This window comes from Echeneis naucrates, chromosome 9 (assembly GCF_900963305.1).
Source record: "Echeneis naucrates chromosome 9, fEcheNa1.1, whole genome shotgun sequence".
Lineage (NCBI taxonomy): Eukaryota > Metazoa > Chordata > Actinopteri > Carangiformes > Echeneidae > Echeneis > Echeneis naucrates.
In genome coordinates this window covers 16,346,948-16,372,923 of record NC_042519.1, presented here as the reverse complement: position 1 = coordinate 16,372,923, position 25,976 = coordinate 16,346,948, and the positions used below count along the sequence as shown (strand labels likewise).

The 25,976-nt window shown below is 40.7% G+C and overlaps 1 protein-coding gene across 1 annotated transcript in view; it reads left to right on the top strand.

Annotated features, from left to right (window-relative positions):
• The window catches only part of LOC115048747 (transmembrane protein 132C), a 223,232-nt gene that overhangs the window by 60,495 nt on the left and 136,761 nt on the right, over positions 1 to 25,976 (top strand). Inside the window, exons 2-3 of the mRNA XM_029510471.1 lie at positions 23,296 to 23,717; positions 24,403 to 24,980. Coding sequence (XP_029366331.1) covers positions 23,296 to 23,717; positions 24,403 to 24,980 — 1,000 coding nt within the window. The remainder of the gene's footprint in view (positions 1 to 23,295; positions 23,718 to 24,402; positions 24,981 to 25,976) is intronic.

Genomic DNA, 25,976 nt, shown 5'->3' with positions numbered 1-25,976 from the left:
ACATTTCCGTGCTCAATAGAAATCCAGCATATTACAAATTTTTCTGTGATATTAGCTCAGGGACACAGGTGTTTGTCTACATGTGTGCCTCTAGTGAATATCAAATATAACCTGTTCTCACCAAACAGTGCAGACAAGCAGGTCGTTTCAAGGGTCTCAGTTATTTTCCTGGCTGCTGCTGTGGCATGTGGTGTCCTTAGGTTAGAAGTTAGAGGACGGCCAATGTCGACGTTCCAGGAGGCCTAAGCAAACCGCCGAACCAAAGATGGAGTGAAGGGGAGCCGAGGTATTTCAACAAACTTTGTTGGATGATCACAGACGACATTTGGCAGCTTTCATGGGCCTTCGAAGACTAAGATGAAACGGCAGTAAACTATTCTGGTCTTAATATCTCTGCAACCACACAGGCAGCTGTGCAGACCTTCCTTTAAAATACATTCAGCTTTTCTTTCAGTATGAGCTTCCATGTGAAGCTCATACTGACATCAGTCAGTGTCCCACATGCGTACAAAGTCCGTTCTATTTGGAGTCAGTTTGTTTTCAGGACACTGAAGAAAAAAGGGACAATTTTCTCCATCTCTGTCTCCCCCCCTCTCTCTCTATGAAAGTGAAATTAATTGATTTTGAATCATTTAGTAGAAACAATGGCCACCCTTCTTTTTCTCCCTCTCCTCTCTCAGATCCTTACTGTTAATAATTCAGCACTGTGTGCGCGCAGGAGGGGATATATATCTCTGTGTGTGTCTGTCTTGTGAAGAGCTTGCTTACTGTCACTGATCTGATTGGAAAGCAGAGTTGAAGTTGATAAAAAGGACTGTTGTGCTGTGTGTCTGTTTTGTTTAAAGTTAGTTGTATGAATAATTAATTGTGATTGATGATATTTATAGATAACGCTATTTATATGTTGGAGAGCAGGACTAGGTGTTTCCCCTTGTCCTGATATGAGAAACGCTGATTTTATCACAAGACTCTTAACCAGAAAGCAACTAGATTTATATAATGCAGTATTACATGCAGTAACTTAATTGTATTTGACTAATTCAAATTCATTTTGACAGAATATTCAGAAGAATATTTATCCTAAGTCTGAAGGAAACGTCTCCCTGCAGTTGCTGAGACATAAATTGTGCCAATGTATTGTTTAGGAAACAAGAAAACTGAAAAAGGGTTGTTCCTGACACACATGCATACACACACACACACACACACACACACACACACATACATGCACTAAAGCACTGTTGGCAGTCCAATTACCTTAATAAATGACAGCTACGTTCTTATATTGGAATACGCAAAGCTCCAAGCCAGTCAGAAAACACGTAGCTGCCGAGTAATTTCTGATCACTTGACCACAGAATCTGTAGATATGTTGTGTGTGTGTGTTCGTGTGTTTGTGTGTTTGTTTGTGTGTGTTCGTGTGCTCAGAGTTCTATGTTCTATGTCATTTGCACAATGTCAGATAGGAGCATATGTGCGTGTGTGTGGGTGTGCATTTGCAAATGGGAGCATGTTTTTTTGTATGTGTTACATCCTTGTGCGTTTGTATGCATGTCCTTTTGTAAGCATGTGAATGTGTGCGTGTGAAAGCACAAGTAGGAGTACTGGCTTGTTGTTGTGAGATAGGGTAGTATTACCTGTGAGAGGAACAGGGAGGAGATGAGGGAGCGGGAGGTGTGACTGGGCAACAAAGAGAGAGATATAGTGGGAGGAAGTAAAGTTGATACACAAATCGAAATCGAAAAATTTGAAAATGGAGAGAATGAAAGAAAGTTTGAGGACAGGTTCATACAGTATGTGGGTCATTACAAGCGTCATCTGAGGATGTTTTAGCTAACACAGGGTAAAAAGATGGAGAGGTTTTTGTGATGACTGCTGTTAGGCTAAAGGTTGAGGAAGTGCTACTCCTGTTTCCTGCTGCTGATATAATCAAGGTAGTGTGGAGTCGTGTTGAATGAGATGCATGTAACAAACACTGATCTGTAGCAATGGATTAGATTATCTGTGATTACAGGAGGTCCGCATAGCACTTTCCAAGTCACTTTTGGGGCCAACGTTAATTAAAAAGAGTGGCAACAAAATGGATGGGTCTAACATTACTATGTCTTCCTCTCTGCTGAAACAAAGCAACGGGAGGGGAAGTGGCTAGGAAACCTCTGTGCTTGTACATCAACCCAGAGCATCCACAAAACAGTGGGTGCACATTAAACGAGTGACCCGGGGTTCAGTCGCTGAGTTCTTCTGAGTGAAATCTAATGTGGTGTGTTGCTTTTACGACGATGGTTTGTTTAGACTCTGAAATTTAACTGTTCATGACTTAAACCCAGAAAAAGGGAAGAAAAAGAATGTCTCCCAAATTTCAGAGCAGTAACAAACTTTAAAATTTAGCAATTGAAAATAATGGAAGTCAAATGAGTCCAAAACACATTGCAAGTTGAGAATAATGACAATGAGACCTTAGACCCTTGAATATGTCATGCTGTTACATAACTCAGAGATATCTCTTCAAGTATAGAAAGCGACATAAGAGAGATCTCTAGCTAGTGTGTGCTGACAGTTGCCCGTCTGGGCCCTGTAAAGGATAATCTTGTTTCGAAATCATAAATTGATAGAAACTCAGCTACACAGAGAATTATGGATAGCAAAATTACAAATGACATATTGACCACCCTGTGTTTCTCTTTTCTTGGTAATGTGTTTCTTTTTCATGGCTGTGTACGCTTCCTTTCCTCTCTGCTCCTCCCCTCCCCTCTCCTCTCATAATTTGAAAATACAGCACAGCTGGGTTGTATTAGTAGATTTTGGATACTGAATGTTATTTGCAAAGTCATTCAGTGTCATCGATGAAATATTTACTGAAATTGGAAGGGAATTGCGTGCACTATAACACAGCATTGAACTGCTCAGAGGTCTTTTTTTTTTGAGCAGAATGTTACAGCAGTTGGTGGTTATTTGCAGTGTTCAAGACCACATTGATGGTTTGTTTGCTGGAGTTGAGCCTATGGTTTTCCATTTCCACACGTCGCCCGTCCCCTATCCTAACCCCCCAGTTATGAAATTTGGGAGTATGCAGTCACTCTCCGACTCACATTGTTAGAAAGAACGACACAGTGTGGCGTTATAAAAATAAGATGGAAAAAAGACTTTGGGTTATTAATGTTTGTTTATATCTGGCTGGGAACTGGCATCTGTCTGAGTGAAAATGAATGCAGAGTGAGGCAATAAAGGTGGAGACGGCTAAGCTTTCCTGAGCTTTATGCTAATCAGCCATCACTTATACATTCAACACAGTGCCACTGTCTGCTCAATGTCACCCACACAATACACACACACACACGCACGATAGTCATACAAACATAAGCACACTTTACTCTCGCGCTATCTCTACTGCACAGCAATTTCTCAATCTATATCTCCATTGCTGCTTTTCCTTCATTTAATCAGTAATGAAAAGTTTGTTGACCTGTTGAAACTATAGCTTTACTACCACCACCAATAATTATTTTACCGTAGCACCAAAGGCAAAATCAATCTTCAGATTATGAATTATCATACGATTAATGGAAACCCCCCCCTCAACACCCCCCAACGGTTTCCACAGGAAAGCAAATGGATTCTGCTGGATCAATAACGCAGCATTAGCATGTAAAAAGTCTCTAGAACACATATGGTGTTAGTGACACTAACTCTTGAGACACTTGGCAGTCAAAATCACAGCAGCCACAACTGATACACACTGACACACAAAGTTGCACTTTATATCCAAACAACTGTTTCTTGTATGTGACATCATCACACCTGCAGGTGGGATGGAGGTATGAGTGTTAAGTGTGAGATTTAAATGTCTGTTTTTCATAACCACGTGTAGCTGCGAGGGTGTGCCTCATAACTTAATAATAATATTAAGTTATATAATAATAATAATACTTTCTTAGCCCTTTATTTCAGTTTTATCTGTAAAATCAATCCTTTTTTCCCAACAATATCCAATTTAACCATCAAGTTTCATAAAGTAAAGGTCTGTGGTTTCCAAGTTTATTGTTTGTAAAATTGTCAAAATTGGCCGCAAAAACAGATGTGACCACAATTCTAGTTCATTATATATATATATATATATATATATATATATATATATATACACACACTGAAACTGATATCTACTGAGAATGGTTTTGGAACAAGCAATTTTTCTGCATTTTTCAACAAAGCTCAAAGCTTTCATACTTCAAAATATGTAGAAATACTTTGTTTTAGATGTATGTAAAATACAGAAAATTTAATTACTGTTAAAAAACTGTACATTGACATATTAAAAAATGACTGACGTAAAATGGAGTAAAAATAAAATGATATTCGCTCAGTTTCATTAAGTCATAATTATCCCCAAAGTTATTGATCATTCCCCTTTTCTAATAGTTTCAATACATGTGCCAGAAGTAGAACAAGTCACATAAGGAAAGAACCAACCATGTCTCTTATTATTCATATTAATACCTTCAACACTTTGGAAAAGTTTAACACACAATGTCTTACTGTTGTAGCCACAGCAATTCTGCAATTTTTTGTGCGTCTGTGAGCTTATTCCTTTGTTATCCGTGTGTATGCCACTGAACACACGTTAATGTGAATGTGTGTGTGCTGACTATAGTAAAGTGCAAGCGGCACCCCATCCTTCATACTGCCACTACCCCCCTTAGAAGACTCTCTCTCTCTTACACACACACACACACACACACACACACACACACACACACAGCTCTGTGTAAGCACCAACTGTCCCTATAATGAAGTTTAATGACTGTAATGCAGGGCCAGCACAGAGAAGGCAGGGAAGGTTTGGCAAAAGCTGCAACATTACCTGCCTAAGACTCAGCAGTAGTTGTGTATACAGGAAAGAAAAAGGTTTTCACATTGCACCATCTGATGTCAGTACGTGTCTCTCTCCACCTACTCATCACTACTCCAGCCAACGTCAGCAGAGCAATGGCTACCAAAGTGTTACTTACTGCTCTCAAACATTGCCAACTGATTCAAAGGCAGGTTCATAATAATGACGACAAGCTGAATAAAATTAGTTTGATACACATGATTTGATCATATCTGACTTCACGATCAATCTCAGTAATGGGCTGGCTTGTTACTGCACATGCAACAGTTAAGAAATCAAATGTACCAATAATGATATGTTAGTGAGCTAAATTACTAATACAGTGGCTTGAAAAAGTACCCCGTGAACTTTTCCACATTTTGTCATGTTATCACCACAAACATAAATATAATTTATTAGAATTTTATGTGAAAGACCAACACAAAGTGGCACATAATTGTGAAGTACAAAGAAAATCATAAATGTTCTTACATTTTTTTGAATGAAAAACTGCAAAGTGTGGTGTATAAGTATTCACCCCCTTGAGTCAATACTTTGTGCAACTGCCTTTTTCTGCAATTACAGCTGCAAGTCTTTTGGGGTTTGTCTCTACAAGCTTTGCATAGAGACTGAAATTTTTTCCCACTCTTCTTTGCAAAACAGTCCAAGCTCGGTCAGATTAGATGGGGAGCGTTTGTAAACAGCAGTTTGCAGCCATAGATTCCACAGATTCTCAGTTGGGTTTAGGTCTGGACTTTGACTGGGCCATTTTAACACTTGAATATATTTTGTTTCAAACCATTCCATTGTAGCCTTGGCTTTATGTTTAGGGTCGTTGTCCTGCAACATGACTTCCTCTGGTTTTCTTTTAACAGCGGCTTTCTTCTTGTCACTCTTCCATAAAGGTCAGATTTAGGACACCAATATGTGTCCTGTGGAAGATTCCCCCGCTCTGCAGTTCGTCCAGAGTCACCATGGGCCTCTTGGCTGCATCTCTGATCAATGCTCTCCTTCTTCGTCCTGTAAGTTTAGGTGGACGGCCGTAGGTTTGCAGTTGTTTCTGGATGATGGGGTGAACAGTGCTCTGTGAGATGTTCAAAGCTTGGGAAATCTTTTTATAGCCTAACCCTGCTTTAAATTTCTCCACAACTTTATCCCTGGCCTGTCTTGTGTGTTCCTTTGACTTCATGATGCTGGTTGCGCCCCAATATTCTCCTAACAAACCTCTGAGGCCGTCACAGAACAGTTGTATTTGTACTGAGATTAGATTACACACAGGTCAACTTTCAGTCATCCAGCAATCATCATGCAACTGTACAATTTCCTTTGTACTTCACTTGTGTCGATCTTTCACATAAAATTCCTTTAAAATATATTTGTGTTGCAATGTGACAATGTGGAAAAGTTCAGCCCTTCCTTCACCAGAAGGAAGGAGGAAGACAAAAGACTGTTATAATTTAAAAATTCATCAGTTAACAGGTTAATCATCTGTGTTGTGATTTAAATCATTCGGGCAAAGACACATATAGCACTATCGTATTCTAAATGTATGTTGTTTTCAGAGATAAGCTGAGCAACACCGTGCTTTGCAAAAATGCAAATGTGGGCGAGAGAAACCCAAGAGCAGCGAGTAACAAGGAAATAACAATATACCACAAAAGGTTAAATGGATGTCAAAACCAGAACACAGAGCGACTGATTGCATTAATACTTTAAGATGAACAGAGCCGAGTCCAAAACACAGCCAGCGTAGCAGCAACAAGCTCGAGCCGAGTGGCTGAAAAAACACTGAAAGTTGTGAAACTGGCTCCAGGCTCTGCTTTAGGAAGGGACCAAAAGAGCTGAATCTATTTCTTATGTATCAGTCAGTGACAGGCAACAGAGGTCATAATTTGTATTCCAGTCCACGATGTTCAGAATTTATGCATCGGTATGACTTCTTTAAGAATGCATGTGTGCGTGTGTTTGTGTGTGTGTATGAATAAGTCAATCCCTCAAAATGATTGAGGTGCGACAGCAGGTAGCAGAGATGGTGATGAATGAATTAGTTGACTGAGAGACTGTTAAGTCATTTCTGTCAAACTGGATGACTTCAAAATGGACAGAATATAAGAGAAAAGGAGTATTTTTCTTTGAAACTTTGAAAAACATAATGATGTATGCTAAATATAACTTAGCACATGGCCCGTAAGATGGAGATACAGATTCTGATCAGCATATGTCTCCGTGCAGTGACAATGCCAATATCCTGAGATGGTGTTAAACTGCGTTATTTTGATCATTAACTCTAAAAATGATGGAGCTCAGAATTATTCCACAGTAAAACCTCTGACTGTACACATGTTTGTAGTATAGTATTTTGCATCGTAAACTGCTTTAAGAATGGGATCCAGAGTGATGTTTGATGTTTAGTGTACGCTGACTGGTAGAGTGATGGTCATTTGGCAGATGAAGAGCCCCCTTCCTCTTCTCTCTTCGGTTAAATAAGGTTGAATAATGTTGCTAAAAGCATCTAATCTCCTCCCATCAGTTTGATAGATCTTTTCTCTTTTATTTGATTATTTTCCATACAGAGGATGCTTCTGTCCAGCAAAGTGTTACAAACATCATTCACCACTTTTACCTAATGCTGTTATCCCCTATTTTTTCCTCCTCTCTGTTTTTGCCTTTACATCTTGTCCAAGAGGGAACTCACATCATTGCCCCACATGCTACAGTGCACCTGTATTTAACCAGCCACTTTCATTTTAACACACTCACACACCACTTTCAAATGATGCCTGGCTGCCCGCCAAAGTCGCTAGTTGAGTAGACAGACTTATTTACAGCCACCTCACTGGCATCTGGTGGGTGTTGGCTTCCAACCTTGATGGCTGATGAGCACTCCAAACATGTCTGCTTCTAAAACTTGTACAAATGTATCATATCTCAACAAAGGTTTTACCCGGCTGCATGCTTTTTGTAATCATTAAACCGAAACCTCTCACGCTGAGAGAGAAATGAATTTTTCAGATGAGCTTTACTTGCCAAAACAATGCAATAAATGATAGAAAATCAAATCATAATAAAACCAAATATCAACACAATGCGAACATTTGAAGATTCATCAAAAAAGTAATAAAGCTTGTTTGAATGGACCATCAATTCAACTTAAGTAAACAGGAAATATATATTTATTGTGGCAAGATAATGTGGCTGAAAGGTAGTCTGGGTAGCTGAGACTTAAATCTGCCGCCGAATAACATTTTCCTCATTAGATAAAAAATACCATGCCCATGTTACTCTACTGTTCCTCTATCATGACATTGTATTTTCTTCATTTTTCATATAATCTTCAAACAGCTACAATGTAAATCAGCTGGAAAAGATGTGTTGCAAATAGAAAGTACCCAGATTCTGTTGGGTAGTAAGTAAATGAAAACATCAGTCCTGGGAATGGGCCTTTACTTCCGTTCTGTCTTTCAAAGCTGAGCTTGTCCTCAGTTGTGACATCTCCATCTTTGATGGCTCTCCTCCCACTGCTGGACAAATGCTGTGTCTCATATTCAGATACTTGGCCTTACAATTTTAAATCTGATGATCATTTTATGGCTTTTTTGTTTGATGAAATTGTAGAGAATCCAAATTGAAGAGAGGCGGTAGGAGAAATGGAGGAGAGATGGCCAGACTGGACGCTTGATAAGAGAGAAGGTTGAGAGATAAATTAAAAGTCAAATGATGGCATTTGAGGCACACTATGCCCCAATTTGACCGTTCTCTACCGTTCCTGAAAATAATTTATCAGTAATTCTCCACTTGTAATAATGGCTTGATAGTGGCCTGTCTCAGATTCAATTCAATAACATTAACCTCTCAAGGCCAACATTTATGAACATGCATATACAACACCGTGAAGGTGCATCTTAAGATACCACAGACTCAGCTGGTTGTGACAGATAGCTCACTCAGTCAAAATAGAAACAGAGAGAAAGCCAAAGAAGGGATTTGGACAAGATCAGAAGAGAAAAAACCTAAACCGTTGAATGTTATGGACTAGATCCACAGAGAGGGTCCGCAGGTCCGCAATAGACAGGATAATTTGAACTGTTTGTTCACACCTCTGCATAAATATGTCACACACTGAAGCAGCTGTGTTTGACAGATGACCTTAAGGGAGATGATGAGGAAGGCTTGAGTGTGCAGGTACGTGATGTGTCCATGCCTATAGATCTCACAATGGTAATAAGGGTAGGAAAGTGTGAGGATATTTGTTGGTAATCAGGTGGCCGGTTTGGTTTTAGATTTTGGTTAATGCTGGTTAAAGGTAGAGGAATAGGACATTTGAGGACAAGAATTGTGGTGGGGGGGGGGGGGACTGATATTCATTGACACCCACTCACTGCACACATACTTGCAAAATGTCAAAGTTGAACAAGGGAACAATTAGTACTAACGATTTTCCCCCAAAAGTCAAGAGTCTATCAATAAAAAAGCAAATAGTGGTTCAAAATGACTGACGGTGTGGGTGTGTGGAGAGCATGTGCACTAGTGTTTGTGTTAGTGGGTGTGTTTTAGACGTAGCAATAAAAATACCTGCACTTGTCAGACTTAATTAAGTTTGTGTTCGTGTGGTGTCTGTGGCAATCGATGGCAATAGGACAGAGAATGACTGATAAACAGGGAGTCAGAGACTGATGACAGCAGAGGGAAGTGAGACAGAGAGGGGACGGGTGGAGATAAAGAAAGGAAGACAGAAAAATAGTGACGAGACAAACAGAGCTAAAAGACGCCAACAAAACTGAGACCTAGTGCGATAAAAAGTGATGAAGATTCAGACGTAGAGAGAGAGAGAGGTGTCCATCAAGTTTATATAATCCCTCGCTCATTATTACTTCAATCAGATTACACGCAAAAGATTCTGGTAATTAACTGCTGAACATTAATCAGATTGAACTAACCAGATTAGAGGGGGATTAACGCGGTGTGCTGTACAATGGTGATCTTTTTCCCCCCTTCTTGTATCCTATTGAATTATAATATTTACTCTTGTCATTAGGCTAAAATACAGGGGATCTCATATTTAAAGGAGCTCCATGGTTGTCTTGTGCAGTCGATTATGACTGGTGATCATGTTTTAGTGTAGAACATGTCTCTGTCTCTTTTATCCTTGATTTTTGACAAAGTTGATGTCATGATTGTAACCATTTGAACTATCACAATCTTTTCCTCAACCTAGTCAAGTCATCAGTGTTATCATAAGCAAAGTTAGGTATACTCTTCCTGATACAGTCTGTGTTGTTATAGCCATGAACATGTGAATCCATAGTGACGCTCCTACATTCTTATTGGGGTCATATCAGACAAACATGACATACATGGTTGTTTAGGTTAGCTCTTGAATTTTTTTTTTATTGTAATTAGTCATCAAATATGAATGCATTCACTCCGATTATAACTACTGACATGTCAACGTCCAAAGATAATGAGGTACAGATGCAAATTGGATTGTATAGAAATAAAGCGTATTATATAGGAATAAATCTTCTATATATAACCAGAGGTGTGTCCACCCTCACTTGAATTTGGCTGACAGAATGGTTGGAAAAGTCCTTGTGTTCCAATGAAGCAGCCTCAGTTACAATAAAGCTCCAGTTAAGTGTGCACTGTAACCTTTAAAAAAACAAAAGGCCTAATAATAACAGCCTGAAGGAGTGGTGGCATTTTGTCTGAGTGGAAATCAATGGACTGCAATTAGGTGTTCGATGCTGAACACTCTGCATTGTAACAGGATGTAACATTATTGAGAAAACCTATGTGGTTTTCATTGAAAATCAAGTTTAAATTTCATTGCGCATGTTCTCCAGGCCAAACAAACAATGCTCGGTGCATACGCTGCATGTATGCGCTGCAATTTCTTAAATGCTGGCAGTTTTTGTTTACTCCATCTTGCAGTGATATGAGCAATGTGTGACATCCTCCAGCTGCTCTTTCTTCAGTTGCTACAAGTGGTCAAAGGTTCCTGAGGTCCTTTAAGTTTGGTTTTAGAGGCATCAGTAAACATCAATCTCAACACAAGTCTAAGAGCATTTCTTTACATGAATGCACATTCATAGTAAACACCTGCAAGAGTCATTTTATATTCCCAGGCATACAATATGTATGATATACAGTGTGGGTGTATGTAGGATTGTTTTTTGTTTTTTTTTTTTAAACTCATTATTTCACTTAACCCTGTCGGCAGCATCCAGCAATCCATATCTCCTGTACTGAAGCCATAAAAATGCAGAAAAACCAACCAGTTCTTTTTCTTTCACACCTGCAACTTCTCTTCCTCATGAGTCATTCTTTCTCGTTTTGTTCTCTCCCCCTCCATCTCTATTTATCTATCTATCTCTAGGACATGTTTGATCAATGAGGCATGTTCACAAACTGTGTCACAGCAAGTAATTATGCATGTGTGTGTAAAACTTCATGTGTCTTTAAATAGACGCACACTATAATGGCAGATTTAAGTCATGTAAACACAACTCTCACTACTTCTCTTTACCACAAACATCAGACATGCAGGGCCTCATGTGTGGACACACACACTCAATTTAATTTAATTTCTAGGTTTGCACCCATCCAATTATCCCTTTCTTTACTTACTTTTTTTCACGTTCCTGCATCTTCTCTTCTCTTCATCTTTCTTTTTCCTCGCCAAAGAAACTTGTCTCCCACATCACGATCCGCCATCGTTTTCCCCTCTCCTCCTCTCTTCCTAGCTACTTAGGTCCTACTGGGCCATTAAGTCGGTGGTGGCTGCGAGTTCTTCAACCCCATCCTAAGCAGCTTTTACAAGTCGTGCTGTGGACCACTGAAGGATAGAATTGAATGGCACTAAGACCCAATGGATTTATCCCTCCCTCGCATTCACAGCCACAAGACCCTGCCTGAAACACAGAGGCTTTTCTTCACAGCTCTGATTTAGCTCTATGCTTTTTGTTAATCACTCTAATTGGATGCCATGTTTGTGGTGAAGCACCGCAGGTGGCTCAGTTTTAGCATACTAGTGCGCAACTTGTTTCAGTGACTACACACAAAGGTCTCTCTCTTTTTTCCTCTCACTCTCTCTCTCTCTCTCTCTAACCAGCTCCTGGGCCAGATTTTCAAGAATGCTGAATGAATACCACTTGTTTCACAAAAGGAATCCATTTTTATTTTTTTCAGTTTTTGCTAATTTTCTTATTTTATTTGATATATGATTTCAAACTATTTTCACAGGTAGACTCATAAAGTAAAATGCCCTTGAACAGGTTAAGTTGTCGAATAAATTGTTAATTTTAAGATCAATGCTCCTAAATGACACTCTGGGAAACTCTTTCAAGTCAACGTGCCTTTCCATACGCATACATACACTTTCCTTTCAGTCGTTTCCTTCCAGATGTCCATATTAGGGCCACAACTCTGCTCTTATAAACCACTGCCCAGAGAAATGTTTGAAATCAATTCAATACGAAAAATAGAGGCTGTGAAACTATATGGACCACAACATGAATACAGAGTTTCCATGCCGTTCCTATTAAGAGAGAGAGAAGTTGGCGGGGTCATGGTATTACTCACTCATAAATCTTTCTGGGGGTGCTCCATGGTGTACTTAATTCACCAACACAGTAGTTCTGAGATGCACCCATGTTTTCAGGGCATAGTGATGTGTGTTGAGTTTACTATTTCCCCCAGGCTACACTCCCATTTCCCTCAGTGCTGCTCGACTTCCTCTTTGAGATCTTTTTCTTTGTTTCTGTCTGTCCCTCAGCTGTATGGTGACTATGGCGAATGGCTTTTCACACTTCCCTGCCTTTGCTGACCCACCCCACCCCGCCCCAAACACACACACAAACACACACCCAAAGAGACCAAGCGCAATGACCTCCAAACACATACACTCTGACATGAATCACAGTCGCAAAATTCACACCCACAATTCCCAAAGTCCTCCTCTGCCAGTCCTCCCCGTTCTTTACTGGGTCTTTCAATCAGTCCATGCTTTGCCTCTTTTCTCCTCCTTGTCAAAGGGAGACTGAACATTTAACACTAGACAGAGTAGAGGAGAGATGCTTAAAGGATCGTTCGTTTTGATTATAGAAAATAGGAAAATATTAAGAGCCAGGAACATTAATGGGTAAGGAGAGAAAGCTGGAAAGTTAAATGGTATATTTCATTTCATCTGCGGGAGAGATTATGGAGAGGCCACCATAATTACAGCACAGAACAGCCAAAGATACTATGCAGAGGAATCATTTGGAACATAACATCCTGACCCAAAGCCAGACCGAGATTGTCGTCATCTTACTGGAGTTAATTATTGCGAGTTTTACTGTCATTAATTTAAAAAAAATGCCCATCGTTAATCTGGATGTAATTCATCAAGTTTTTTTCTTGGTTTGACACGAAACAGCATTTGCAAAAAACAAGACACAAGCATGTCACTAACAAATGAGAGTTCACTGACGAAGGCAGGTAATTTATATGACAAGTCCCCAGAACCCCCATTAAATTACAACTGTTGAAAGGTGATATATAAAAACGGAGGGAAAGAACGAGAGGAACAGAGAGACTAAAGACAAACTGAGGCTGGGAAAGCTAATATACGGAGGAATAGAGGGAGAAATTGAGAAAAAGCAGCAGACAGAAAGAGAAAGGGTAGGTATTAGATCCAAGCAAGTTGTGTTGGAGGGAGAATTAGTGGCAGAGGAGAGGGATGGTAGTCAGACCATATCTGTGGAAATGTGACTCCACTGACCCGATGACAGGGATATCAATCAACAAGTGGTGTGTATGTGTGTATGTGGGACTCCCAGGGATTATTCAACCATGGGGAGAAACACTCCATGGACAAGGACAAACTCAAAGGTAACGCAATCACAATTAGAAAAACTGCTACAAAGCTTTTTCATGTGAGAATGAATTCTAATTAGCTGCATTGATCATTTATTGAAGAGTCTGGTAGTCAGCACGCTAATATGTGAGATTTTAAAGTAAAGAAAGAGTGTTTCAAAGAGACCAAATGGTTTTCAATGTTGGTAAAAGTAATGTTTAATGTCCCAATGAGTGGGCTTCAACTCATGTTTTACCATGAAACAGTTTCCTCCCACCGTCCAAAAGAATGCATGTTTAGGTTGATTGGTGGCTCTTAATTGTCTTTAGGTCTGAGTGTGAGCGGTTGTTTATCTCTGTCCTTCTCTGTATGCGGGCCCTGTCCAGGGTGACCACGCTCTCAGCACCCCTCGCAACCTGGAAATAAAGTTAATTAGTTGTAAAAGATGGATGAATAGTTGCCGGATTTCTTTGCAGGGCTGTGGTACTGGGTTTCATAATGCTGTCAGTTGTTGGCATTACCTTCTCCAACCCCTGTCCTGCTAATAGGCACCCATCTCACTCCTTGTAGATTGTGTGTTCCACGATAAAAACAGCACACTTTCAGGAGACTTACTCAACTGTCAGTTTGAGCCAAGTCTCCCAAAACACAATTAAGCTCAAGAACATTCACTTTGGCTGCAAAAATGACCAGGCAGACGCTACCGCCCCATTCTAAACTTTGGTGATATTTTAGTCGTATCCAATCTCGTATATGTTGCTCTGACCTCATCAGAAGTATATGAATTTTACTGGTTGAGGTGGATGGGTTGGGTTCAGGAGTTTTATCAACTCAATGGTTTGTCTACTAGAACAAAGGAGCACAGGCAGGAGCTCCAGTCCATATATTTGTTCCAATAAGGAGAGCTGTTTTATATATCAGATACACAGCTCAAACACCGGAGGATTAAAGGCCCACATGGTCAGCCAGCGCCTTTGTTCTTCCAACAGGGTGCGTCAGGTGAGCTGTCTGACTTTATCACCTCTTGGGTTCCGCCCACGCAGGAAATGAGGTGGCAAGTAAAGGAAGGTCAGAGAGGTGATAGAGGGATTTTCCACAGAATATTTATTTCATCTAACTACAGGCTGAGCTGGAACTCACAGGACTGAAAAACAGATTTTTATTTCCCCTGTATGCACTTTTCAAGTTGTTAATATTAAAACTAGCCGTCAGGAATAGAGTAAGCTGGGAGAAAGAGCGACAGCGAGACCACCAAAATAAATGCCATGCTTGTGATGAATGCTCTGCTCAGAAATAGAAACCTCATCCCTCTCTCATGCTCTTCATCCGCTTTCACCATGTTATCTCTTGTCCTCACCGGTCCTCTTCCTTTCTTCCTCATCTCTCCGTATATCTGTCTGTATCCCTCGCTATCTCTCACTCTGCATTTCTTCCTCTCTCTCTCTTTCTCGGATATCATGCCATCTGTGTGATCAATGGAATTCATTCTTTTTGGGAAATTCACCGATGATGGTTTTTTTCTCTGCGGGTTCTGTGTATAAATGCTCTGTTGAAGCCAAAGCAAACAGATGTTTTGATGCTTCCCATTAAACAATGGCGAAGAAGAAGGAGGAAAACAGTTTTAGAGATTCCAACAGTTAACTTGGAATAGCTTTTATGAGCAGTTATGTGAAGAATCAATATTTTATAAAACTAGTATCTAGTAGTAATGCAGGATAGATTTTGGCTTGGACTTCAAAAGCTGCTGCCCCTGTGGGTGAGCAATTTAAATGTCAATATCAAGAAACACGAAGGAAAATAGGTTGACTGACATGCGAAGAGGAAACATAGAGCAAGGGTAGTTTATTGACGATTGTCGGATGTTAAGTTAGATGCAACAAAAAATCATCGATAACACTGTGGTCATTAATGGGGACATGGCTTATATGTATATGTAAAGTGGCTGTCAAAGTATTGTTTCCTGTGTGTACAAAGATTTACTGACATAGTTGTGCTATCACTAGTGGATGAGACACACACACACACACACAAAAGCAAACAGATGATCAAACCATATATGACAGAATCATGCAGGTGTGTCTATCTCTAATTAAATATAAAAATCAGAGCCAATATTGAACCAACATAATATCACACTGATACCATTATCTCATCTGAGTATCTCTCCTTTCCTCTCGTTCCCATCTGGCTTTGCTTACAGCTGCCTTTCTTCCTTTCCCTTTCTTCCTGTCCTACACGCTCCACTGTGTTCTGATTATTGGCCGCTTGTGTGTGCGTGTGTGTGTGCTTGGAATAAAGCAGGATGGGCATTTTTCAGGGGAAAAAGGATCACAGATGGGCCTTGTCAAATCTCTGTACATCTGGCTTTGTTCCTGTCCAGTTTTCCACATGCACATAAAAACGTGGGCAGGACACAAACACACCCACACAGACACACACACAGATTTATATATATATAAAGAGCACACCTTACATCTATCAAGATTACATTTGAAGAAGTTAAAATACATGCACACCTATGTTTTTGCACGTTATCCAAAACATTGACTAGCTAACCATGTAAAACACTCTTTCTTTCAAACATGCACACATTCACACTCAGTTGTTGTGCAGCAGGACACAGTGGGAATGGACTCCTGTTGTGGTCCAACGTTGCCAAAGTAATGACGCCAGGGAATCTGAACCATGCCAGGTTCAGTGGTAGCCAATGGCACACCAGTGTTAGAACAACATATTTGAAAGGAGTACCTCCAACTCATAATATAGTGCCACCTATAGAGCCGAGGTCTGCCTGTCTCTTGTGTCTGAAAGTCATTTCAAATGACATTTTTCACAGGAGATAAGATTGAGTTCCATTTATACACGAGTTAAGTTCATCCTGATGCTACACAGAAGTCAACAATGGTGAAAGCAGAAGCCAACATTTACAGATTACATTTAAAATTGAAATGAATGACTTCATTTAATGCTTAACCTCTCTTTCTCTGAGTGTGTGTGCACGCGCATGTACGCGTGTGTGCGTTTGTGTGTCTGGGCTGATATGACCTGACATGTGTATTTGTGTGTCAGCTGTTCGAGGTCCCTGTCCATGATCGGGACATATGCTTCAAAAGGCTCCTGTGGACACACACACACACACACACACACATACACACACACATACACACACACACAGGCCTTTGCACCTCAAGGACATTCATGATAATGGGAAAGGAAAAATGAAAGAAATGTGGCTCACTGAGGCTAATGTGCTGATCTGTCAGTCAACAGTGGGTGGTAACCTATATGGATGGTGGGCTCCAAAACATAAAGTGCCTTCTCTGAGCCCATTCCCATGCTGCGGGCATTGAAGCACATTGTGTTGACCTTCTAACTTACATTTTATTAAAGTACTCATGAAGATGTGGAGGCTGTACATCAAACACCTAAGTCCTCACAATTAGCTGAAGGTTCTTATACAGTCAGTAGTCATTCTCAACTTTCACTCCAAAACTTTGAAGGGTGCCAAATTCATCTCCTCAAAAATGGGTTGTTCGATTCCTCATGATACTACTCATGACACTACTGTGTGCAGTGTTTGTTGATTTTTTTTTTTTTTTTTTTCCCCTTCTTTGTATCACTTCTATTCTGGTTTTCTGTCTCCTCTGCCTCACTCTCTGCATTCCCTTTCCTTTCCTTCCCCTTGTCTCTTTCACTTTAATCCTATTCCTACTTGCCCACCCACCATAACCAAACCAGCCTGCTTATTCATGTTGCACTGAGGTATCACTTTATTTCTCTGCTATTATTTTTTTGTGAAGTTGCCTCAGTATGACTTGCCCCAAACAGCGCTATGCTGTCCCACCCTCATTATATTTTCACACTCTGCTACCCTAGGACACAAAAATTCACATGCACATTTCCACACAAATCCACAGATGTGTGTATTTTCTTCATGTCAGCACAGGTTCAATGGTATTCCTCCTATTTTTGCACATCTAAAACCTATTATTTATTTACTCTGATATCTTACAGCACTAGCCATTCAAGGAAATCATGCCATACAAATGATATCTGACAATATTCTGTTTTCTATTGCCAGTGAACACGATTCCCACTGGTTCAACGTAAACGTCCATAAACACATGGTTTGAGAAGATTTATTGATTAGGCAATTTCTGGCTCACAGATGATGAACATAGCTTTCCTTTAGTTAATTAATCAGTTCAGCTGCTTAGTTTTACTGAAACTGACTTTTGTTTTATTACAGAATAGCATCCATGGGAGTTGTTGGTCCTGCTGCTCTGTCAGTTATATTTGTTTCTTTTATTGTGTGTAACTAAAGGATTGGACAATTTCTTCCACCCCTGATATCTGCAGACATAACACAACGCTCATCACACAAGCAAACCACGAAAGCAGCAGATAGCCACAGCCTATCTAGATAGCAACAGTTATCTACTGCCGTGTTCTGCGAGCTAAAATCATTGTTTTTATCACTGGAGTCTGTATGCTTCTGAATGGAGTGATATAACAGCTGTTTTTGGTTAAAAGAAAAAGGAACATACTCTTTCACAAAAAACATTTAGCTATCAATAAAGTAGTTGTTACCAAACGACCCAACAACTGTCATTCTATTCTGGTTCAAATGTTGCTGAAAACCCCATTGGTGTGCAAAGACAATTAGCATGACCATTTTCCAACTGAGCCCTGCCCACTTTAACCTCTTTCTGCAGTCCCACTAGTGGTTTGGGACGCCGGCGTCCCAAATTAATAAACATATGAAAGGCGTCCTCTATACAGCGACAGTAGGCGGGGTTTAGTGAAAATTTCACCGCAGACGTTTTTAACACACTTTCATCTGCATGCACAACAATTTCTAGGTGTTTCTGGGTGCTCCGGTTTTATCATAGTTACTGAAAATGTGTCGGACCGTCGGAGACGACATATGTGTAACATATGTGTACTGTCTTTACCCCGTTTCTTTCACCTCCAAAAAATCATTTACAGTCACAGAAACAACACCAAAGTGCAGAAATTGAGTTTATTTCCCGATAAAGGTTTCAACAAGCCTGCTCACCAAAAACAAAAGTAAAAGTCACAAGTGGTTTTCTGTCTTCGTGAAATACGAACATTCTTCGATCAAACGCCGACTAAAACCACAATCTTGGCCTCGTTTTAAAGCCGAAGATGTGCCCAACAATAATCCGCGGTTTTATCCATCGTGACCCGTTAATCGGACATTTTGTCTTTTTCCCCCTCTGGGCGAACCAAATTTAAAGGTCCGTCAAACTGTCCGCGCAGGCAGCGTCTCCTGTCAATCAAAGTCACGATGAAAACAATATTTCCCTCCCATAGCAGAGGCCCTGAGGTTTCCGCAGACGTATAACAATCCCTGATCGGGCCGTTCTTCCCCCCCAAATAAGGGCTGCCTAACGGGACCAGAGCCGCACAGGACAAACTGGCAGTGACGCACTCACGCCGTGACGCACCCGGTGACGCACCCAGACGGTCCGGATGTCCCTTTAACTCGGTGTTTACTCGGATTTTACCGTCGTTTTTGTTACTGTTGTGGATAAGTTTGACTGTTTTTTACACCAACATGGAGAATATGGCGTTTACACCGACGGAGCTGCTGCAAATGTTGTACAGTAAGGACGAAAAGGACGGCGACGTCGACGACGGCCGTTGTGTCAACCGATTTGGTTCCCCCCAAATTCCTGTTCCCCTTTACGCTGATTTACTGCTGAGTCGTGCGTAGTTGCTAAGTTACCGTGCGTACTTAAAGAGGAAACGCAAATAGAAACACAGCTGGGTGAACGGAAAGCGACATGGAACAAGCCAATGTGTAGGTTACTGGTATGGTATTTATTGTATAACAAAATAAATTGAGAATGCATTTGTTCGGCCATTCTTTGTCAATCTTTGTGTAAATGGATGCCAGCTAGCATATCTGTGCGAGAGTAGCCTACGTTAAGTAAACCTCACTGCCGGATCACATACACTAGTTAGTCGCTTCGAAATGGACTACTAGCTAACTGGTTAGCATGCTCGGCTGACGGATTGATGACATTATTTTTGACGTATAACGTTACTATTGCTTACCGTTCATTTGGAAACGGGCAGAGCGCCTCCGAATGACATATTTCTGCTCCTCGGAAACACCCACCGGATAGTGTCCGCATGTTTCATAATTCACGAACTCGTTGAACACAAGTTTACCATTTTAAGAACATACACTCACATGACAAACGCTCATCCTGGCCGCCCCTTGGGAAACTGGGTAAGGAATTAGTTTATGTCCTGGGTTAGTTCCAAGTAAGGGCATGATTTATACGAAAGCCAATGATCCAACACTTAAAATATGTTTTCCCTGAACGCCTACACATTTTCTGTTATCTCTTGCACGACACGCTCTAAAAAAAAGGCTATAGGCCTACATAATTATCATTGATCGATCAACCAGTTAAACTGTAGCATATACACAAGAAAAATTCTGCAATAAAGCATGGTATTTATTTACTCATAAAAATTATAAACAAGTGAACAGGTGTGGCCTCGGCGCTAAGAGGTCACGTGAGATGCTGGAGCCAATCGCAGCCCACTCTGGGTTGCACGTCATGACGGTTAGGTCAGGTGACGTAAATGTGAAATGGTGAAGTAGCGCAAATGTGTGCTGCAACTCGGGTTTGGACATTTTCCTACCGAACTTCAGACAACAGGCTAGCATAGCAACAGTAACCAAACCATTGGTTGTTTACAATTAGGAAGAAAACAAAAAAATATACTGTACTATTACTAAAATAGTTCATTTCAGTGGGTGACTTGTTCACTTTACTGGTCTAGTCTGTGGACGCGTCCTGTCTCCGGTCTGGTCTCGGTCCGTTCCTGGAGGGGTGCCGTCACCGGTCTGGTCTGGTTCGGCCTAGGTCCTGGGGGGGCGTATCTGCATTAGCCCAGTCCATTACTCGCAACCAATTAACTCAGGTGTCCTCCGGGAATGGACCTTTACATACATACACATTACATACATTTATATTCAACATTACATACATTTGCATTACATGTATACATATTAACATTGTCATCACTTACATTACACATTACATCATACATTTACATCCCCTTATACATTTATATCATCTACCCTAGCCAGGAATCGAACCCCTCCCACCTAGGTGCGGGGCGGCAGCATTACCGCTGCGCCACAGCGCTGCTCGAGTTGCAGCACGCATTTGCGCTACTTCACCATTTCACATTTACGTCACCTGACCTAACCGTGATGACGTGCAACCCAGAGTGGGCTGCGATTGGCTCCAGCATCCCACGTCACCTCTTAGCTCCCAGTCTTGTTTATAACTGTTTGACTTGTTTATAATTTTTATGAGTAAATAAATACCACGCTTTGTTGCTGAATTTTTCTTGTGTATATGCTACAGTTTAACTGGTTGATCGATCAATGACAATTATGTAGACCTATAGCCTATGCCTAGCCTTTTATGGGCATGTCGTGCAAGAGATAACAGGTAATGTGTAGGCTTTCAGGGAAAACATATTTTAAGTGTTCAGTGAATGGATCATTGACTTTTAGTATAAATCATGCACTTACTTGGAACTAACCCAGGACATAAACTAATTCCTTACCCAGTTTCCCAAAGGGCGGCCAGGATGAGCGTCTGTCATGTGAGTGTATGTTCTTAAAATGGTAAACTTGTGTTCAACGAGTTCGTGAATTATGAAACATGCGGACACTATCCGGTGGGTGTTTCCGAGGAGCAGAAATATGTCATTCGGAGGCGCTCTGCCCGTTTCCAAATGAACGGTAAGCTATAGTAACGTTATACGTCAAAAATAATGTCATCAATCCGTCAGCCGAGCATGCTAACCAGTTAGCTAGCAGTTAGCTAGCAGTCCATTTCGAAGCGACTAACTAGTGTAAGTGATCCGGCAGTGAGGTTTACTTAACGTAGGCTACTCTCGCACGGATATGCTAGCTGGCATCCATTTACACAAAGATTGACAAAGAATGGCCGAACAAATGCATTCTCAATTTATTTTGTTATATAATAAATAACACACCAGTAGCCTACACATTGCCTTTTTCCATGTCGCTTTCCGTTCACCCAGCTGTGTTTCTATTTGTGTTTCCTCTTTAAGTACGCACGGTAACTTAGCAACTACGCACGACTCAGCAGTAAATCAGCGTAAAGGGGAACCAAATCGGTTGATACAACCATTTTGGATAGGTTTGGCACACTGGAAATCGCCAAGGGTCACTGTTTGGTAAAAACTCTATAGCTCCTCAGTAGTTTAACCTATCAACCTAAAATGTGGTACACATGTGGACAGAGAGTGTGTGAACTTTTTCATAGTGAAAATTTTGAGATATCACTGTTTTCACAAAAAAATTCTAACCCGTTTTTTATTTTTCAAAAAATATTGTTTTTTCAATGGCCCTATTTTTTAGGGAATGACTCAATTCAATATTTTAATCATCAGTCAATGGATGTAAAGGTGCAGATGTCCTCTTTCATTTAAGCCATCAGCCATAGTTCTGGGATTAGTACATCTGAAGTTATAAAGCTTTTTTTGCAGTGATACCAAAACAGGCGAAAATTGCCAAAAAGGGCCTCTGCGTAAAGAGGTTAAACCAAGCACCAAAGGAAAAACTCAAATATTAAACTTATATGTACTTAGTGTATCACATTCTATCTGTTGGCAGCTTTAGTGGTAATGCAACCCCAAACCCCCAACTGCTGTTGGAACCAAGCACCCCCTAAAATCTGCATAAATCAACTCATGTCAGCATTTAGCTAACAGTCACATCAGAGTTTAAGATAAGTGATCAGTTTGGCTGTTCTGCGTCTTGCACAATGTACTGCTGACAAGCCAAACAGAGGATTAATAATATATACTGAGCAATAGTGGATTAAGGGATGGGGATCAAACCTGGCCCCATCACACCGCACTAGGTGTAACCCTTTGTCCCCTTTTGAAATGAGATACTGAGCCAAAATCCCAGTAATCTCAAGATCCAAACTTCCAATCTTTGTGAGATGTCTGGTAAATCCACAGGGAAAAAATAAAAAGGTGAATGAAAATATATGGAAATAAACAGACAAAGAGCGATATATGCCACTTTTGAATTATGCAGGTGTAATGCTTTTGGAATGGAAGAAAAAAGTGATCCATTAATGTGAACCCCCGTGTGATGCTGAGCCAATCAGTCTTGTGTCCACAACTCAGAGCTTAAGTGTTTATGCTCATGTCTCCTTGTAGGGGAACTGTTTGGAAACCTCATGTCCTGATGTCAGTGTGCTGTCAGCAAGTTGTAATGCATGTCTGAATTAATGTGAAAAAGCTGATAGATGTGAGCATGTGTACAATTAAATGCATTTTACAGGTCACTGGGTCTCAGACTCACATCATCAACTGCATTAGATTCCAATTACAAAATGACACTGTGAGCGTTATAACAAATTTTTTTCATTGTTTGGTCTATGAAAGGGATGCTTTTGTAATTGCAACACAGCTAAATATTTCTTTCATTTGTCTTCTTCCTTCATCTGTCTCGCTCTGTCCTGTTTTCCTCCCCTCATCTATATCTCCATAGTGTCTGACAGCCAAGTGGGAGCAGCAGGAGGTGGAGGACCCGGAGGAGGGCTGGACTCCTCCCAGCCCCGTTTCTCATCCTCCCTTCCCACCTACCTCCCTGTCCAGTGCCAGCTGAGTGGTGCCGACTCCTCCTTCTTCCTGCGCGAAGCCAATCAAGAGGTCATGAAAAATGGCAGTCTGTCGTCATGGACTGAGCCTTTCTTTCTCCACCAACTGGAACCAGGCATCGCTGCCCCTCAGTCCTTGCCGAGCATCAATTGCAGCTATGGAAACATGAGCATTGAGCAGCCAATCCCAGTGGAGCTCCTCCAGGGCCCATTGCCACGCGTGCTTCTAACAACCAGCCAGGTTACTCTGAACTGGAAGGTCAAAGGTCAAGTGGTGGTACCCAAAGTAGGCTCAACACAGCCCTGGATACAGGTATCAGCAGTTTAAGGCTTCACTTTGGCTCAATATTACTTTTACATGTGCACCCTCTAATGCTATAACTCAGGTTTTATGCTCCTCAGCTGTATACTTAATATAACAATCCCATACACAAAACATGTTCAAAATACAAAGCAGATGTTTGTCTGCTGATGCTTTTACTCACTAGTTTCTTCATGCCTGTTTGCCACTGTCAAAACTTATAAAAATGAATCAATGATATTAATTCAGTCATATTTTTTTTTTAATCTCTTAAACTTGCATAAAATGATTTCTAGCCTCTTCGGGACAGTTGCTATGGAATATCATTTTAATCAATATAGCATAAATGAATGCAGGAATTAACAATAAATCAGGTAATACATGTAGAAGGTAAGCCAATATATGTACTTTTATTTACATGACAGGACTTTTATTTCACAATTCCACATTTATTTATTTCCATAAGGCATTTTATAAGTCAGTACAAAAGGTTATCCTTTTAGCAGTATCGTGTTTCCACAATGATTATTTCAACTAATGATAATATTCCATGATTCATTATTTTGCCTTTTTATTCCATTGTAAGTGTGATAACATTCATAGTTTCCCATGGCTGTTTTTGTAGCTTTGGTCAAGTCCCTGGTCAGCCCATTTTCTCACTTTATAATGACGTTATATGTATTTGTTTTTTCCTCAGATTCTGTTTTACTTGGTAGGCCGGCGTTGGGATGAGCCTGACCCCCCTCCTCCATCCCTCCTGCCATGTGTCAGAGCCGTGGCCATTCGAGACACCAGTGAAGCAGCACCCTCGGCTGGCTGCCGACTCGTGGGACCATCTGGCATCTGCGTTGTCCGTCTGGAGATTCCCCCAGCTTGGTTTACACCACCACAAGTGAGAAAAAGGCCTCCTGAAATGACTCTACATTCAGTGGATGTGTATTACTCCATTATACCAGTAGAAGGGGCTGGTCAGGAGTGTCCCTTCATTGTTAACGAGCCATGGAGAGGTCAGGGTGCAAATGTCGGGTCCCTTGGAGGCCTGGGCTTGGGCCCTGGGGGACAGTGGAGCCCTCTTGTGGATGGGGGTCTTCAGGACATGCTGAAAGCTGGTTCTGTTGCAGTGACCATGGGTCCAGTTTCTGCCAAAGGAGAAAGACTGAGACTGGATGAAAACTTAGAGGTTCTGATTCCACCCAGCCCAGTTCGGCTTGGCAAGACAGTGGCGTTTGTTATCTACATGAAGACAGATTCGAACACAGAACAGTTTATATTGAGGTAAGAACACAAATGTTTCCCTTAACTGGCTTCAGTTCTCTTTGATATTATGCTCTCTTTTTGTTTTTTGTAATTTCACTTTTTCTCTCAGTTTATCTCCTATCATCCTCACTAGTTCTTTTCCTCCTCATCTGCGCACTCTCATCTCAGCACCACCGCCTCCTGAGGTTGATGGCTTTCACCTTTGTATACTCAGCCTCTTTCAGGAGCCAGCAATGCAAATAACATCCTTATGAATATTCATGAATGATCTAAGAAGAGAAGAAAACACACAGAAATGGGAGAAGGGTGACTTACAGAGAATGAATGTTGGCAAAAAGGCATAAAATCAGAGTAGCTCCTGCCTTCTCAAACTGAAGGGTGTTGCCCAAAATGGCTCCCAGGTGTTCCTTAAGTTGTAACCTGCATGGGTTCCCCAAGGAAGCAGTAATATGTTTTCATTATCTTATATTGCAGGGAGCTACTTTTTTCTTCGTTCACTCTGAGAATAAGTTGAAACACCTGATCTAGACTAAGCGTGTATATGCAATCTATTTGCACCTCATCATTTCACTGACTTCAGGGATTTCAGGCTGACAAATGACAGATGTGCAAATCTATCTTTCTATCCGAAGCATATCCCAGCACACAACTCGGTGGCTGGATTCGGCATTCCTATAACAGCATACTCCTACCAGGTTTGAACAATTGGGAGCGTTTCATTGAGTTCTGTCTTTCTTTTTTTTTGCGTATCAATCTCACATTCACTGAAAGAAAACCTGAAATAGACTCAACACATCCTAAGCTATTTTGCATTAGGCTTCAATATTCACAGAATCTTTACCAAACTTAGTTTTGCATAATGCAAGCTGTGCATTTTTATATATACATGATGATAATAACCTTCAAGTAATAATATGAACCAGTGGGAGATTGTATGATACATTGTGCTTCCCTTGGAGATTAATAGTTTTGCAGTATCTTATTTCATTTGATGATATAAGTGAAGATCAAGTC